This window comes from Xenopus laevis, chromosome 4L (assembly GCF_017654675.1).
Source record: "Xenopus laevis strain J_2021 chromosome 4L, Xenopus_laevis_v10.1, whole genome shotgun sequence".
Classification (NCBI taxonomy): domain Eukaryota; kingdom Metazoa; phylum Chordata; class Amphibia; order Anura; family Pipidae; genus Xenopus; species Xenopus laevis.
In genome coordinates, this window is record NC_054377.1 from 88,915,020 (window position 1) to 88,933,153 (window position 18,134).

Consider the following 18,134-nt stretch of genomic DNA (forward strand, 5'->3'; position numbering starts at 1 on the left):
CCGTGAGTTGTTACTTAACCAGAGAGAAGTTGATGGTAGTCAGTAAGTGAATATCTTCTCTTTTATAGCTGATTTTGTGTCTGAATTATGGTAGCATAATATTTGTAAATGTTTACAGTTGAATAGTTCAACTAAAACTTCCAGATACTACACAGTTCTGGACATGGTGTGGACATGGTGCTGTGTACAGACCATTAATAAATAAATGTAGTTTTTTGTAAGTTTAACAGCAAATGTGTGACATGATGTAACATCATGCCAATTCTTATAAACTCAGCTGACACCAAATAATCAGACTGACTCAGCCCACGCCATAATTACAACACAGGCCGTTGAATATTTCCATGTTCCCGCCCCTACAAATTCTTACAAATACCCTTCTCATCTGAGCCAAGATTTTAGAGTGACATGCCCAGCGGCAGCACTGACTGACTACTAATCTGTGTCACTCTGCACCTTCATCATGGCATCTAATGTGCTGTTTGGCCTGTTCCCTGCTCATCTGTACTCCTGGGCTGCCTCTCTGTGCCTCCTGCTAGTACTGTACAAAGCCACTCAACTTTATCTGAGACGGAGGTTTCTGCTTACAGCATTCAGCTCTTTCCCTGGTCCTAAATGCCACTGGCTGTATGGGAATGCACTCCAGGTAGGTCTGTGTATGAGCTTATTGGATAACCTATAATTGCAACACTGTCATGCATGATTTTATAGTATAGAAAACCTGTACAAAAATATACAATATACAATCTATTATCCATAAACCCTCTACTCAGAAAGCGGCAAAATACAGGAATACTATTTTCCAATTTAAGCAACCTGTTGTACGGATTTCCTTTTCTCTCTGCGATAATAAAACAGTATGTTGTACTTGATGGTAACTAAGCTGTATAGATCTATGTTAGTGAACAATCCTGTCGTTTGTTTTTATGAGCACGTTTTGTAATAGTCATAAAATCCCATACCTGTACATACTAGGTCAATCTATGGTAAATTAGAATGACATTGACTTTTCTGTCTATTTGTGATTACAGTTTCTTCAAGTCGGGAAGGAACTGGACCTTATTCTTAAATGGGCTCAGGTCTATCCCTATGGAGTTTCAATGTGGCTGGGAAATTTCCATGCTGCACTTTTTCTAACACACCCTGACTATGCAAAGGCTATCCTAGCCAGGCAGGGTAAGACTGTTTCTCTGTTGGGATGTGTTCACTGAAGATCTACCAAATATATGCCATGTTTTTAGAGACTCCATTAATCACTTGTAAAGGGATGCCTTTAAGTTAACTTTAAGGGGCAGATTTATCAAGGGTTGAATAATAAAAATATACACATTCAAACTTTAATCCTCCTATTCGAATGTAAATTTATTCCACCTCGACCATGGAAACAGTCCTAATTCAAATATTCGCCACCTAAAACTTGCCGAGTTCTAATTTTTTCTTAAATAACCTCCCAGTCAAATTGTGAGTATATTCGAATTAAAAAAAAATTCACATGAATTCGAAAATTCGACCTTTGATAAATGGGCCTCTAAGGGGCAGATTTATCAAGGGTCGAATTTCAAGTTCATAGGAGTTTTTAAAACTCCCATCAACTGCCATAAACTTGAAATAAGAAAATAAATGACCAATTGAAATTTATTAAAAATACAATTTTTTTTTAAAAACAGGTGAATAGGATTGAATTCGATTTGTTTAAAAAATTTAAAAAAAAACAAATTTTTTTTTCAAAAGTCCAACGACTCCAAATTGATTGTAGCCTAAAACACCAATTCAGCAGATTTTAGATGGCGAATAGTCGAATTCGAATTCTTAAAAGGACAGTACATTCAAATTTTGATTTGTTTTTAAACTCAAATCGAATTTTGACTATTCAAATTCAATTCAAATTTTCAATTCGACCCTTGATAAATCTGCCCCCAAGTGTTTTATAGAATGGCCACCTTCTCCATTAATCTTCATATTTTTTATAGTTTTTAAATAATTTGCCTCCATCTTCTGTCTCTTTCCAGTTTTCAAATGGAAGTCACTGACACCAGCAAAAAAAATCTGTGAAGCTACAATTCTATTTTTCTTGTTACTTTTTATTAATTTTCTTTCTGTTCAGGCGCTTTCCTATTCATCTAACAGTTTCTCATTTAAACCACTGGCTATGGTAATTTGGGCCCAGCAACCAGATAACTGCTGAACAAAAAGCTAAATATTTCAAAAATCACAAAGATCCTAACAACAATATTTTGCCCTGTCTGCAATTGATTTTTTTAAATATTCCTGACATATAGTAGCACTTTGCAAATAAAATGTTTGCTATATAACTTGGTGACCTGTACAAATAATGTTGATCATTAATATTTACTTGGACTTTGCTCAGCCCTGATATTTTATTAATGTTTAATTGTTTAATTTTATTGTTACAGATCCAAAAGATGAAACAGCATACAAATACATAGTTCCGTGGATTGGTATGTAAATTAATAAAACTGTAAAGCATGTAATGTACCTGTATGAAAATAAATCTAATTAAAACTTGACCATATTTCAAACCATATTTGTGTGTCTTTATATGCCTTCATTAGGACATATATCCTGAAGTAGCTATGTTAAGACAAATTCATGTAGACTTGCATGGATTCTGATTTTAAGAGAGATAGTGCCATGTTTCATCAGTATAAGGGCAATGGCACCTGTATGTGCACTCGTGTTCAGTGATCATTTTTGAAGGCAATGAAGGATCAATTGAAAGTGTTTTTACTGGCTGTCCTACTAGGGAGAATTTGCATGGGAGGCATAACATTCCCAATCACCCTGTTTGCTCCTGTTGAGTCCCCATCTGCAGCGTTATTCAATGTTAACACATATTATGAGAAGGTAGGAAACACCTTGTAATAAAACCTTTATGAAATGAACACAGTGTATTGCTATAGGCAGGCCAAAGCTTCACATCTATACAGCATGTCAGTGCAGGTATGGGATCCATTATCCGGAAACTTTTTATCCAGAAAGCTCCAAATTATGTAAAAGCCATCTCCCATAGACTCCATGTTATCCAAATAATCCTAATTTTTAAAAATGATTTCCTTTATCTCTGTAATAATAAAACAGTAGTTTGTACTTGATCCAAACTAAGATATAATTAAACCTAATTGGAAGCAAAACAATCGTGTTGGGTTTATTTAATGGTTACATGATATTCAAGCAGACTTAATGTACGAAGGTCCAAATTACAGAAAGATATGTTATCCGGAAAACCCCAGATCCCGAGCATTCTGGATAACAGGTCCCATACCTGTATGCACACAAACCCAAGTCAGGCCCTGTTAGCAAGCTCAGAGGACCTCCTTAAATTAATGCATGTCCAGCCTTTTTTGCCAGTCCTTAAATTCAAGCAGTAAACTTGGTAATAACTTTACCAAAGTGAAAGACAGCAACATCGAAGGTAGCTGTGCCCCCCCCTCAAGTCACTGATTGGTTACTGCCTGGCAACCAATCAGTGGAAACCAAAAGAGCTGCAAAGCAGGAAGTAGTGTTCTCGCTATTATGTTAGACATCCAGTCACTCCAGCCTTTATACATTACATTTTTGGCTAACTAACTATATTGAAAACCTTTTTTTATTTTGCACAACCTAACTATTTAACCAGTTTTTATTTTTACACTGAACAATTCCTTTAAAATCTAAAAATCCTATGATTTAAGCCATGCATTCAGACATCATAAAATCTGCAGAAAGAACTTGTTGTCAAGCATACTATAGGTCCACTATTGTTTTGAAAACATTCTACAATGTTTTTGTTCATATTGTAACAAGTGAAAATGTTATTTTGTCCTCTGCCTGTATTGTTATCAATCGGTATCATATTCAGATGTTATGATAAACATTTATGTTTTATATAGACTCTTTCAATTTCTGCCTTTCCACTATATTGATTTGATAATATACTTTGTTTGCCGTCCCACAGGTGAAGGATTATTGGTTCTGTCAGGACCTAAGTGGTTCCAACACCGAAGATTATTAACTCCAGGGTTTCATTACGATGTGCTGAAGCCATACGTGACTTTAATGTCAGATTGTACCAGAGTCATGCTGGTAATGATTATTCTGAATAGTTTATGCTTTTTGTTTGCGATAAGGAAATCTTAGTCTCCCCGAAATGCCTTCCTGCCGGCAAGAATATGAGTTGCCGGCAGGATGGCATACGAATCGCTTCAGATTTCCGAAGTCGCTAGAAGTTGCCTCACGAAGAAACGATGCGATTTCGGAAATGCGAAGCGATTCGTATGCCATCCCATCTGGCTTTGATTAATACGATATCAGATGCAAATTACAAGACACGTGGATGTAAGGAAGCACTGGACTTACAGTATCTGCCTTAAGAAAGTTTGACTTCCTCTGACTTGCACCTAACGCAGTGATCCCCAACCAGTAGCTCGCGAGAAACATGTTGCTCCCCAACCCCTTGGATGTTGCTCCCAGTAGCCTCAAAGCAGATCTCAAAGCTTATTTTTGAATTATTTTTTTCAGGCTTGGAGGCAAGTTTTGGTTGTGTAAAACCCAGGTACATTACCAAACACAGCCTCAAAGTAGGTTTACAATCAACAAAAGGGTTACCAAATAGACAATCACAGCCCATATTTGACACCCCAAGAACATTTTTCATGGTTGTGTTGCTCCCCAACTCCTTTTACTTCTAAATGTTGCTCACATGTTCAAAAGGTTGGGGATCCCTGACCTAACGAAACATACATTTATGTCATTTTCGATGTCATATGCATCATCAAGTTGAAAATACTGCAATTTGTACACCACACTGCCCCCAGCAAAGCAAAATGCAACATGCACATGATTTATCAATGTGAATGCAAGTTAGCACCCACAATTTTGTGGTTCTGGGAAAAATAGATTGCGGGAAAAATAGAAGACTTGTGTAATTGTTTTACTTTGCACATGCTTATTAAATGAGCTCTTAAATCCATATAATTATTTGCTTTACCTTCTTAATAATCAATAATTTTCCTTCTGTGTTTTCATTGTTATAGGACAAATGGGACAAGCTGAAGCCAAATGAGAAGACAGTTGAGCTTTTCCACCATGTCAGCCTGATGACATTGGACACTATCATGAAATGTGCCTTCAGCTACAACTCCAGCTGCCAAAATAACAGGTTGATTACATTGCAAGGAGTTTCATGTTTTAATTTGGCATATTAGCACATTATTTTTACATTACAGGCTTATTTACTGTCATAGGTTCTAAATTGCACTGGTTAAGCTACTCATAATATTTTTATTTAAAGGAAAACTATACCCCCCAAACAATGTAGGTCTCTATTAAAAGATACCGAGTAAAACAGCTCATGTGTAAAACCCTGCTTCATGTAAATGAACCATTATCATAATAATATACTTTTTTAGTAGTATGTGCCATTGGGTAATCATAAATAGAAAATTGCCATTTTAAAAAATAAGGGCCGCCCCCTGAGATCGTAAGATTCACTGTGCACACATACAAACCACATGTAAGGTCACATGAGCCAATTAACAGGCAGAGTTCTGCCTTTTGCTTCCTCACTTCTTCCTGTTACAGTTAGTGTTGTAGTATTTCTGGTCAGGTGATCTCTGAGGCAGCACAGATAGAGTCACGAAATGGTGGTTCAAGGCAAGAGATGTAAAAGGGCAATATTTATGTAAATATATATTCCAGTTTGGTAAGATTCTTTAATATGTCATTCAATTTGATATAAACTATCTGTTGCTTAAGTGTTCATTTTGGGGGTATAGTTTTCCTTTAACATACATAGGGGTGTATTTATTAAAAAGTGAAGTTAGAGATCACCCCTGTCCAGTAGAGTGAAATACCGCCTCTCTCCATTCATTTTTATGGGTTTTATTAAAGGTTTATGGGGGAAATTCACTAAACGACGAAGCGTCTAGCGTGAATGCGCTAGCGTAGCGCATTTTCATTAATTTGCCAATTCACTAACGGACGCTGGCGTAAATTCGCTAGTATTACTTCGCACCCTTACGCCTGGCGAATTTGCGCAACGGACGTAACTACGCAAATTCACTGACGCGCAAATTATTCTGAACGCTACCTTTTACGCCAGACTTCCTTCGCCACCTCAGACCAGGCGAAGTGCAATAGAGTAGATAGGGATTGCTTCAAAAAAAGTTAAAAATGTTTCTAAGTCCCAAAAAACGCTGGCATTTTTTCTTTTTTTATGAGTGATAGGCTGAAAAAGATCTAAAAAATATTTTGGGAGCTCCCCTCCTTCCCCCCTACATTTCCTAACTCATGGCACCTTAACTATACAGTGGGCACATGTGTAGGGCAAAATAAAAATTTTATTTGCTATTTTGAAGGTTTCCCAGGCTTGTGTAGTGCTGCTACATAAACCTCCATTGTAACTTAAATTTGGCGCCGTATGCAAATTAAGCATCGCTATCGTAACTTAGCTTTGCAACCTTATGCTTCCCCTGAGCTCAACTTCGGATTTTAGTGAATTTGCGTAGCGCTGGCGAAAATACGCCTGGCGAAGTGCGGCGAAGCGGACGCTGGCGCAACTATGAATCTTAGTGAATTTGCCCCTATTTATCAAAGGGTGAACTTTCACTTTCACACTTTGATAAAGATCCCATAGAAATGAATGGAGACAGGCGGTATTTCACTATAGCGGACTGTGGTGATCTCTAACTTCACTTTTTGATAAATACACCCCTATGTATATTAAATAAAAATATTATTAGTAGCTTACCCAGTGCAATTTAGAACCTCAATAAAAAGGAATGATCAATCTTCAGATATATATAAATGATTAAAAGGAGGGGATCTGACTTCTGTCAGTTTTAAATTTTTGTATAGGAGAAAAGAAAGAAAGTATCCCCGTCTTTTTGATCGGAAAAAACACACAAAAAGTTATATATGCAATTTAGAACCTATGACAGTAAATAAGCCTGTACTGTAAAAATAATGTGCTAATATAATAAATATACTCTATTGTCTCTGACTCTTTTTTTATTTTTGTAGAGATAATTCCTACATCAAAGCTGTGTATGAACTCTCTTACCTGTTGGATCAAAGATCTCGTTTCTTCCTGTATCACAATGATGTGATTTTCTATCTGAGCCCTCTTGGGTTCCGTTTCCGCAGAGCACTCACAGTAGCACACCAACATACAGGTACCATTCTTGAAAGAATTTTGAAACATGTTGGAATGCTTACACCCTTGATATCCATGATAATCATGTTTCTGTTGACACTGCACAAATGATATCTTAGTTTAAACCTTACTGAACTATTCTTCTGCTAGTGAGTAATTAGACCTTGTGTACTGTTCCAGATAAAGTGATAAAACACAGAAAACAATCACTCATAAATGAGACAGAACTGGATAAAATAAAACAGAAAAGGCACTTGGACTTTCTCGATATCCTACTCTGTGCAAAGGTACATTATCTTTTGTCATGCAAACAGTTCTGGTGGTAAATATCATAGGCGTATAATATTGGCATGTTATGTAGTTAGAAAAGAACTAGTAATAGTAACCCATTTCTTGAATGAAAGGGAGGTTTATATAGAAACAGTGGCATTTGTCCATTTTTGCTTTCTGTAAGATGTTACTCAGTTTCTAAATGTGTCCTTTTATTTTTTTCATCTGCCCTTTTTCTATTGCCTTATGTCATTTTATTTACATTTGTCCTTGGCCCCTTGTTATTGTCACTTTCTTTCTGTGGCATAGTAGAGGTCACACTGGGCGTTTCGGGGAGAATTAGTCGCCTGGTGACTAATCGTCTCGTCTTTGCGGCGACCAATCTCCCCGAACGTCTTCCCTCACTCTTGCCCTGGCTAAAATTAAAAATCGGCGGCGCTAAGCACACGCGCAATTTGTTTTCCGAAGTTTCCTTGTGAGGCAACTTTTTTTTTTCCTTGTGAAGGAAGGTGACTTCCTTGTATTAAATATATCACTTTAGTTGCCTCCCTTGTTTAGAATTAAAATACAGCTTTTGCCTCTTCCCAGGACCAACAATACAAATGTCTATCTCTGTTTCCATTTATTCCACTACAGACTAACTTTATTTATTTTTCCTACTACAATGTATCCATATTTGATCAGCTTGACTTTTCTGTAATACACTGTAGATCTAGTCCACAAAATTGAGCTAACCCAACACCACACTTCCGCTTTGATGCAAGTTCCATATATAAAGGATATAAAGGATTTAGGCACTAATTATAACAGTCCCACTATATATGACCTGACCCAGTGATTGTAAATAACCCCTGTACTGCTGTATAAATATTACTGGTAACACATTCCTAGTGGCTGCAGTCTGCATTAAGCTTCATTGATTTAGTTGCCTATTAGCCTTGGACTAATGTTGCAGCTCAAATTCACAGCATGTGAATATTTTTAGATGCTAGTAGTTCATGTTTGGGTTATATTAAATAGGCCAGATTGCCTATAATACCACCCCTTCAAAGCAATTTATTCTTCAGTCTTCATTTAACATGCTCAAACTCAAAACATATATCTGGCACAAATCTAATTAAAGGAAGGTATCTCAGCACCTCACCAATCTTTTTGTCATTTGAAATAAAAGTCATTGTGAGGAAATTGTATTTATTATGGGGGTACTTTAATATAAGTATGTATTCAATTGAATCCCAGCCCTTCTACTGCAGATTCTATGTCACAATACCTGTGTTTTAGGATGAAAATGGAAAAGGCCTGTCTGACAAGGACCTCCGTGCAGAGGTGGACACATTTATGTTTGAAGGACATGACACAACAGCCAGTGGCATCTCCTGGATTTTATACTGCATGGCCAAATACCCAGAGCACCAGAAGAAATGCAGAGAGGAGATCAGAGAGTTGCTTGGGGACAGAGAGACCATGGAATGGTGAGAACCCACATCTTTGTTTTAATGCTGATTAGTACAGCCCACCACACCCACTCTTAAATACCACACTACAGCTCAATGGTGTAACAAAAGAGTTTTGGATAAATGTTGTTTTCACCCATTCATATCTTAAGTAGATGCTATCAGTGTGGTTTTGCAAAGAGGAAACACTAATAATTATTGAACACATTTATAAAACAACATATTCTCTAGTTCTGTAAAATGATCGTCTACATTGCACATACTAATTTACATACATAAACAGCCAATAATTGATACAAGAGGTACAACTGAGGATTGCAATGGCATCTAGGAAGTGCAGAATGGAAGGTGAAAGTAATTGTTATGCCTGAGGTGTAGAGACAGGGCAAGCTGACACTTTTTACAATACATTTATAACAGGCATGGAAGTTTTAATAAAAAAAAACTGGATCTCATGTTTCATTTGAAAAGGACCCGGGTAACAGGTCCTCTCTAAAATGTGGTGCATATCTGAGTATTTTAACATCACAAAGGCTTGTATTTACCTATATATTTTGATCAATTTGTTAAATTTAACAGTATCTCTTTTCTTTCTGCTTAATATTCCTAGGGGTGACTTGGGGCAAATGCCTTACACTACTTTGTGCATTAAAGAAAGTATCAGGCTCTACCCGCCAGTACCAACAATTGGACGTCGACTAAGCAAACCCATAACCTTCTGCGATGGGAGGAGCCTCCCAGAAGGTCAGCAAACTACTTCTGTATCGGTTTCATATTTGTTATTTGCAAATGAAAACTGTATTTGAAACATTACTGTAAAGATTAATGGTATAGTCAAATTTAACTTTTAGTATGATTTAAACAGTGGTATTTTAAGACAATTTTTTTTTTTTTTACAGGCTTTACATTTTAACTGCTAGTTTCTAGGGCTTAATTGCCCAAGCAATGGGTCAGCAGTTCAGCAGAAAATCAAAATAGAAGATGAATAGTAGAGTGCCAGAAATAGAAGCATGTTTAAGAACAACAATACATTTAAATAACATTTTAAAATGGTCCTATTCTAAGTCGTTTTTCAGTTGGTTGTCATATTTTATGGTTTTCAGAGTATTAGCTTTACTATTCTGCATCTTTCTGTCTTGCAACTAAATAGGGTGATTGTTGGTGGCACTGACCTCAGTAACAATTCTGCTCTTGATCACAGGTACAGAGGTACTTACAAGCATCTATGCAATAAACCGATCTCCAAGTGTTTGGAATGACCCAGAGGTATGTAAATAAGCTGTTGCACATTTAAGGCAGCAGTTAAGGTGCGACCATCTGAATGCCTGCCCTTTGCTGTTGCTAAAGTGCCGCAGTATAACTCAAAGCTACTAGGCCTCGCAGCAAATCTGTTTAGGGCCCCCAGATCTTGCACATAATGATTTGTTCACAAACATATATTGAAGTTTGTCATCATTTACAACCCAATTAGTCTTCTATAATCCTGTCCATCTAGCTAGGGATGGTCTTATCAACTGCAGGGCCCAATTGGCACCATTTTGGCACCCCCCATATTTGTGTTTCTGCCGAGCACATGGTTCCAAGGCTGGGTGGCAAATAGAGCCCTGCTTTTTCACCCTTCTCTCTCTCTCTTGTCCAATTGTCACTCAACATTTCATGGCATACTTGCCCCAGAGCCATGTTTATTGACACACCAAGTACACTGTATATAGTGAAGGAGGAAATAGGGGCACACAGAACACAAGAGAGGGAGGAAATAGGGCCACACATAGCAAGAAAGATAGAGAGGAAATAGAGACACACAGGAAAAGAAAAAGAGAGGACATAAGGCACAAAGGGACAGGAGAGAGAAGTAGGGACACACAAAACACAAGAGAAAGGGAGGAAGTAGGGCCATACAGGGCACTAGAGAGGGAGGAAATTTGGGGCATATAGAGGGCAGACTGGGCTGATCTGGGATGAGGGTGGCCAGAGCCGATCGGGTTAGGGGCAGGCTAGGTCCATGGGGATTGGGTTGGGTCTATTGAGCACAGGCTAGACAGTTGTATGTGCTGGGGCAATTCTTATCTGGGGGGCCCAATTGACCTAAGGCCAGCCCTGCCCCCCAGCCCTTGGCAGCTTTGCATGTTCTCTTGTTACAATGTACCACACTGCAATGAGGAGGAGGACTGTGAATTAAGTTCATACCTAAGCTTGAAGCTTGGAGTTTCAGTCACAGTGAAACTTTATCTACATGCACACATCATACTTGCACCTATGATTAACCTGTCAACTGAAATGCAGTCAAGAAGAGCCTATCTCTAAAAATATCTCCTTAGTTGATGATTGTGCCTCAGCACCTGGGGGCAGGATTTCATTGCCCAATACTATTGAAATCAACCTCCTTTTACCAATGAATGTTCCTGTTTGCAACCCCTTTAAATACCAACACCACCCCAAAAAATATACATGAATATTTAAAAAGATACTATAGGGTATTTGAAGCCAAATGTAGACTGCAACGCTAAACCCAAGGAAAAAAAAAACACACATATTAAACATAAGATATTAAAGTTCCCTCAGGGAATTTATTGTGGCAACACAGTAGTGCAAAACAAACCTACTTTATTTACTTATAAAACTAAAATAGAGAGAGCAGTAGGGCACTAGTCCATACGCCATGCTGATATGGTAATGTTTACCTAGCTTCACAAACACTGCTTAAAGGAGAACTAAACCCTAAAAATCTGGCTAAAAATGCCATATTTTATATACTGAACTTATTGCACCAGCTTAAAGTTTCAGCTTGTCAAGAGCAGCAATGATTCAGGACTTCAAACTTGTCACAGGGGGTCACCATCTTGGAAAGTGTCTGCGACCTAAGCTTTAGGTCTCCTTTGAGACTGAATAGGCCAACCAATCAAGTATATGTATGCCAAAGAAATCCCCTTTTAATGCAAAAATAAAAATGTAGTATGAGCTTTATCTCATGGAAATAAGAAACTTTGTATCCCTGACAGATTAAATTGGCTTGTGCTCCCTGTGCATAATAGACATGTACTATATTAATGCTTCAGGTCTTTCAAAATAACAAAGTTGCATGTAGAGACAGCTTAGAGAGGATAGGGAAGACTAACTTTATTATTTTGGAAACGGTAAGCAATTTTGCAATACTCTTTTGCAACCAGTAATTTTGGCATTAAGGGACAGAAATGACCCAATTCCAACTGTGAACATTTTCAAAACAATTTGCTGAAATGGGCACACACAATTGCATGCTGAAACTTCTTTACATAATGCAGTTGGTGCCAGATTGTGGGGACTAGAGTAGTGGAAAGGAGATCAGCCTGAAGAGAGAGAGGGTGAAATTTGTGGCAAAATAAAGTGTTTGCGGCAAAAACCAATCTGATTTTCTAGATATTCTTGAAAATATGGCTGAACGGCTGATGTTTTGTAGAAATGAGGGGGCCATGACTTAATTTTGAACCACAAGGGAAGCTTTAACTGAAAAATTTTAGAAAACCTGGCGATACATGTCAGCTCTAAATATGTAAGCTTCATTTTTGCAATTTTATTTTAAGGTGTTTGATCCTTTGAGGTTTTCACCAGAAAATTCAGACAACAGACATTCCCATGCCTTTGTTCCTTTTTCCGCTGGTACAAGGTAAGCAGTACAAGTAGCAAAATTCTCTGTCATCTGTACAAACTAATCTCAATCTATTAAAAATGTTAACTGTATATCTGTCATTACCATAAGCTGTTGTTTAACAGTAAAGATCACCGAGAAATGCAGTACAGGTATGGGATCCGTTATCCGGAAACCCATTATGCATAAAGCTCCAAATAACTGGAATGCCATCTCCCATAAACTCAATTTTAATCAAATAATTTACATTTTTAAACATTTTCTCCTTTTTCTCTGTAATAAAACAATGCCATGGGTTTGATCCCACATAGTATATAATTAACACTTATGGGAGGCAAAACAATCCTATTGGGTTTAATTAATGTTTTAATTAACTTTTACCTGACTTAAGGTATGGAGATCCAAATTATGGAAAGATCCCTTATCCAGAAAACCCCAGGTCCTGAGCATTCTGGATAACTGGTCCCATACCTGTATATAGATGGCAAAGACTTTGGCGGTCATTTACTTTTCCTTCAGCAGTGTTAGAGCATAAAGTGGTGCAAGAGCACTCCCCATAGTGCTCATCTAAAAAGCACTTGTACCCCCCTGAAATGCTGCACTTTTTCTATCCGGCATGAGGAGCAGATCACAGCCTCAGGAGGAGCAGGCCAACGCTGTCCTTACAGGGCCCTGTTGCATTTTTCACTGCTCTATACCTTGCAAATCTGAATGATGATCGCACAGTCAGCACTATATTCCTCAGGGCAAATGCAGGTCTCTGTGCTCCAGAGCAAGTGCAGAAACCTTTGGCAATTCTGCAAGACAGGGAGGCAGTGTGCAAAGGCTCAAGAAACAGGTGCATTGCTCCAGTTCCTTGGGCTTTGCACACCCTCTAGTAGGTCATAAATGATCCTATTTTATTTCATTAATTTCAATTAAGTGGGTTTGCCCAATTGTGTCAAAATAATACAGTGGGAAATACAGCCGAAGGCTTCTCTGAATGAGTCTATATATGGAATTTAGGGAAGACCATACCCTTTGTTAGAACGTCACATTTTCCAACAAATCAGTGGTGGAACAACAATAGGAGGGGGGGGGGTAGTGTTGCTGTATGGCAGTGGTCCCCAACCAGTAGCTCGCGAGCAACATGTTGCTCTCCAACCCCTTGGATGTTGCTCTCAGGGTCCTTTAAGCAGGTGCTTATTTTTGAATTCCAAGCTTGAAAGCAAGTTTTAATTGCATAAAAACTGAATATAGTGCCAAGTAGAGACTCCTGTAGGCTACCAGTCCACATAGGGGCTACCAAATAGCCAATCATAGCCCTTATTTTGCACCCCAAGGGACTTTTTTATGCTTGTGTTGCTCTCCAACTCTTTTTACATTTGAATGTGGCTCACAGGTAAAAAAGGTTGGGGACCCCTGCTGTATGGTGTCACTTTGCATCCTTTTCTTCAGTGCACTAGAGATTTTCAATTTTGCTTTTTCCAGGAACTGCATTGGGCAAAACTTTGCAATGAATGAGATGAAAGTGGCTGTTGCACTGACCTTACAAAGATATGAACTGTTTCCCGACCCCGACAATGAACCCCAAATAATTCCCCAAGTAGTCCTTCGATCTCTGAATGGAATTCATATCAAAATCAGAAGAGTGGAAAAAGAGAAAAACAAAAAGGGGATGTGAAAAAGACATTTAACCATTAAATTAAAGAGGGGAAGCCCACTGGATTCTTGGAAATGTCATTGGAATATTGGATCCATAGTACACAAAATCCAATATGACAGGTGGTGGTTCAACTCTGTTATTGTTACTTTTTATTATTCATCTTTATATTCAGGCCTCTCCTATTCATATTCCAGCCTCTTATTCAAATCAATGCATGGTTGCTAGGGTAGTTTGGACCCTAGCAACCAGATGGCTGAATTTGAAAACGGGACAGCTGCTGAGTAAAAAGCAAAATAACTCAAAATCCACAAATAATAAAACCCAATTGCAAATTGCCTCAGAATATCCCTCTTTATATCATATTAAGAGTTAACTCAAAAGTGAACACCCCCTTTAATGGTTTCTAAAACTGGCAGAAGTGTTTCATGCAAAAATAAATGTGTAACAAGACATACCTTAATCTGCTGCTCTGTGTGCGACAGTGATGTTTTTTTTAAATAAAATCTGGCGTTAATCTAATATGTGTTTGCAACAGCTTAATGAGAGATAATGTTCTTTTAAAAAACATCGATGGTGACTTTACAAATAATATAATATTATATATTATAAAAGCAAAGTGGCATGCAAAGCAAATTTACAGGTAGGTTACCTTCTTACCAGCAGACTGCAGGGACACAATTGCATCTGCTATAGCTGACATTGAAAGTCAACATTGTCATGCTGCTCCTGGTTGTACACAATTATCAAAGTGTAAAGCTATCTTGGGCTATATTAGACCAAAAGGGTTAATGTCCAGCTAAAGCAATAGAGCATGGGTTACATTTGACTCTTACACTTAAGGCAGGGCCTACACTAAGTGGAAGTAAGGAAGATAGGATGTGTTGCAACTACAACTTCCATAGACTGCTGTGCTTAAAAGTAAAATAAAAGGACGCCAGAATGCTCTTGCAGCAAACAAAAGAACAATTTATTTACAAAAGATATGATGGACCAGCAAGGTTAATACTCACAATACACAGAGACAATTGCAGACAGTTGTTAGAATCCCAGGACAGTCACGCGGAGACAGCACAGTGTGGCACCATGTGGATGTAGTCAAGTAGTAAAGTACACCTCTAGGAAGAAATACCTCAAAAGTAGCCCAGGTCCCATACAATGGAGTAATCAGGGAGAATAAATCTAAAGCCTGACACCCTATACAACTGCAGTCCCTTCACTGTAGGCAATCTTATAGCCTAGGGGAGAGCTACTCCCTGCTACAATCCTTGTAGGAGCACAGGCTGCTCATGGTATTAAACCTCTCTGTCCTTCTCTCCTAGAGAGTACTATGAAAGGGTTAACCTGTCTCTAGCTGGCCTCATACAAGGGGTTCCTGCTCCCCATGGTTGCCAGTTTTCCAGCCAAATTGGACTTTTAATTTAATGCCCGGGTGGGTTTTGAAAGTACAAACTAGCCAAGGTATAGATTTAGCCTACTTTTTGGGCCTTTGGCTGAATTTGTACTTTGGAAACCAGCCAAAGTTTTTTCTTGCCCTAATGTGCCAAGCCTGCGTCTCCAATGCATGTTGGAAAATGTCGTTTTTGTTTGACAACTTGCCGACTGACAAGATTAATGTAGGACTACAATACACAGCATGCAATTTTCATATATATTTATTTATTTTCAGACTTTTTTTTCACTGCACATATTGTGCTATTTTGGGGCTACTTTTGAATTGCCTCTTGGTTGTATTGGGCTGGTTTTGTAGCTGACTTTGGCTGGTTTTAAAAATTATACCTGGCAACCCTGCTGCTACTTGACTTATCATTAGAGGCACTGGTCTCTCTAGGGCAGAATAGCTTTACTGGGCCTTGGTGTACCCAAGCTCCCTGGAAAACATGCAGCTGGATCAGCAACCGGAGGTCAAAGAGAAAGGACCAACCCTTACCAGACAATATGTTAAAGTGTGGCAAGAAGTGGTCCTAGGCCAATAACTGGAATATATAGATTAACCACTAGATACATGGGCTACTGCCCAGCAACTAGGGAGATAATGAAGGGTTGGGATTTAAAGCCATAGGGACATACTAAACCTAAGGGTCCCTACAAAAGGGTAACATTTCACTCCTTGAAACCCTCTACAAGTTAATATGTGTATGGCATATTGTGGCAAGCAGCTCATTAATATACCTTCAGCTTCAGGTGCCATGGGGCAGGGCCGCCATCAGGGGGGCAAAGGGGGTACAGCTCAACATGGCGCCCCTTAACAGTGCAGAAGTGCTGAAGACTCAAAGCCGATCCGAAGACCCGAAGCCGTGCTGAAGACTTGAAGCCGTGAAAAGAGCAGAAGTTGAAGTCTTGAAGACGCGAAAAGACGCTAAGAGGGCTTAGGGTGGGGCTTGGGGTGGATGGGGACCAGGGGGCCCAGAAAATGTTGCTGTACGTCCCCGTGGGTTTCTGATAGTGACCCTGCCCAGGGGTGAGAGATCACCAAGCACTCCTTTCAGTATAACTCTTACTTACTCCCTGGGCCGCCATCAGGGGGGGACTGGGGGGACACTTGTCCCGGTGCTTTTTGGGTTTGGGGGGGGCCCGGTGGCTGCACTTACTCTGGCACGGCCCCTGCTGCTGTCAGAGAGCGTGCAAAATCTGGTATGAAGGGCGGTGCTGTACTGCCTGCACATCGCTTTCCCCACCCCTCCTTGGCTTCCCCTCCAAGCTATCCAATCCCTGTCCGGTTCTATGAATGGTGTAGAAGCAGGGGAGGGGAAAGAAACATGCAGACACAATGGCTGCGTCTGCGTCCTCGCCACCTGATTGTGTCAGCCTGCAGCGTGTGCAGGGGTGCTTCGCCAATGAGGCGAGTTGAGGCTGTCCCCTCAGGCAGCAGCGCCCCACTAGGTACCAGGGGCAGCAAAAATGCTGCTCCTGGTACTTTAAGAGCGAATTTCCGGGGGAGGGGGGCAGTGGCGTAACTAGATTTTACTGGGCCCCCAAGCAAATTTATTTTAGGAACCCCAAAATATCCAGAGATTGTCCTGTTTTCCCAATATATATTGGAATTGCTCATTAATTAGGGCCTCATGGGGCCCCCTATACTTCCTGGGCCCCACTGCAGCTGCAGGGTCTGCTTCCTCTGTAGTTACGCCACTGGAGGGGGGGCAGCAGAGGGGCCAGGATCGCCCCTGAGCGTGTGGCTCCAGTACGGGAGCTGAGAGGGAGGGGTATGTCACATATGTGTATGTGTGAAAGAGTGTGTGCAGGAGGGTCTCCCCCAGCCACTGCTTGTGCCCCCAGTCGGGGCTGTTATGAGTCAGTATCTCGGGCTTTGTTGCACTGATGTCGCTATTGAAGCATGATTTACAGTACCGCGTTTTGTACAGGTTAGGAAAGTCTTTCCAGCCTTACTGTGTATATTTAGACAGTGCCTTGTGTTAAAAGTGTATATTGTGAATGGGTTCACACACAGTATGGAACAATGGGCACATTGAAGAGACATGTACAGGGCACATTGAGAGACAGTAGTGACACTGTGACTAATCTGCCCCAATAAAGCACAAATCATTATCCTAAGCCCCTATCTGCAGAAAAAAATCATTCAGGAATTCAAACTTCTTGTTTTCTTTTTTTTTATAAAATCTTTTCTGCATTCTGATGGAGATCTGGGGTCAGGTGCAGAGCACTCTTATTGTCCATAGAAGCAATCACATATTCCAATCACACAAATTATTATTTTTTAACTTGTAGTGGGGCCCTGACCACCAATTTTTTTTAAAAAAACTTTTATGAGGGCCCCTGGTACCAGTTTTTTTAACTTATAGCTTTTTATAACACGTGTGTGTGTGTGTGTGTGTGGGAGGGGGAGGGGGTTTACCGTTTTCAGCGCTGATGTCTGTGTTGTTCCTTTAACTGTGATGTGAAGGGGACGGGGCCCAGGGGCCCATAAAAATTTTATTGTAGGGGCCCGTGATTTCTAATGGCGGCCCTGCTTACTCCTGACAGGAACAT

The 18,134-nt window shown here is 39.6% G+C and overlaps 1 protein-coding gene across 1 annotated transcript; it reads left to right on the plus strand.

Moving 5' to 3' along the window:
* Positions 1-452: 452 nt before the first annotated feature.
* Positions 453-14,612, plus strand: XB5810926.L (provisional ortholog of cytochrome P450 family 4 subfamily B member 1 L homeolog). The gene is given in 12 exon segments (NM_001097657.1): positions 453-646; positions 1,032-1,176; positions 2,415-2,459; positions 3,956-4,083; positions 5,034-5,158; positions 7,021-7,172; positions 7,334-7,440; positions 8,705-8,895; positions 9,488-9,621; positions 10,079-10,143; positions 12,438-12,520; positions 13,973-14,612. Coding segments are annotated over 12 exon segments (1,551 nt in total). The 5' UTR covers positions 453-463; the 3' UTR covers positions 14,166-14,612.
* Positions 14,613-18,134: the final 3,522 nt, after the last annotated feature.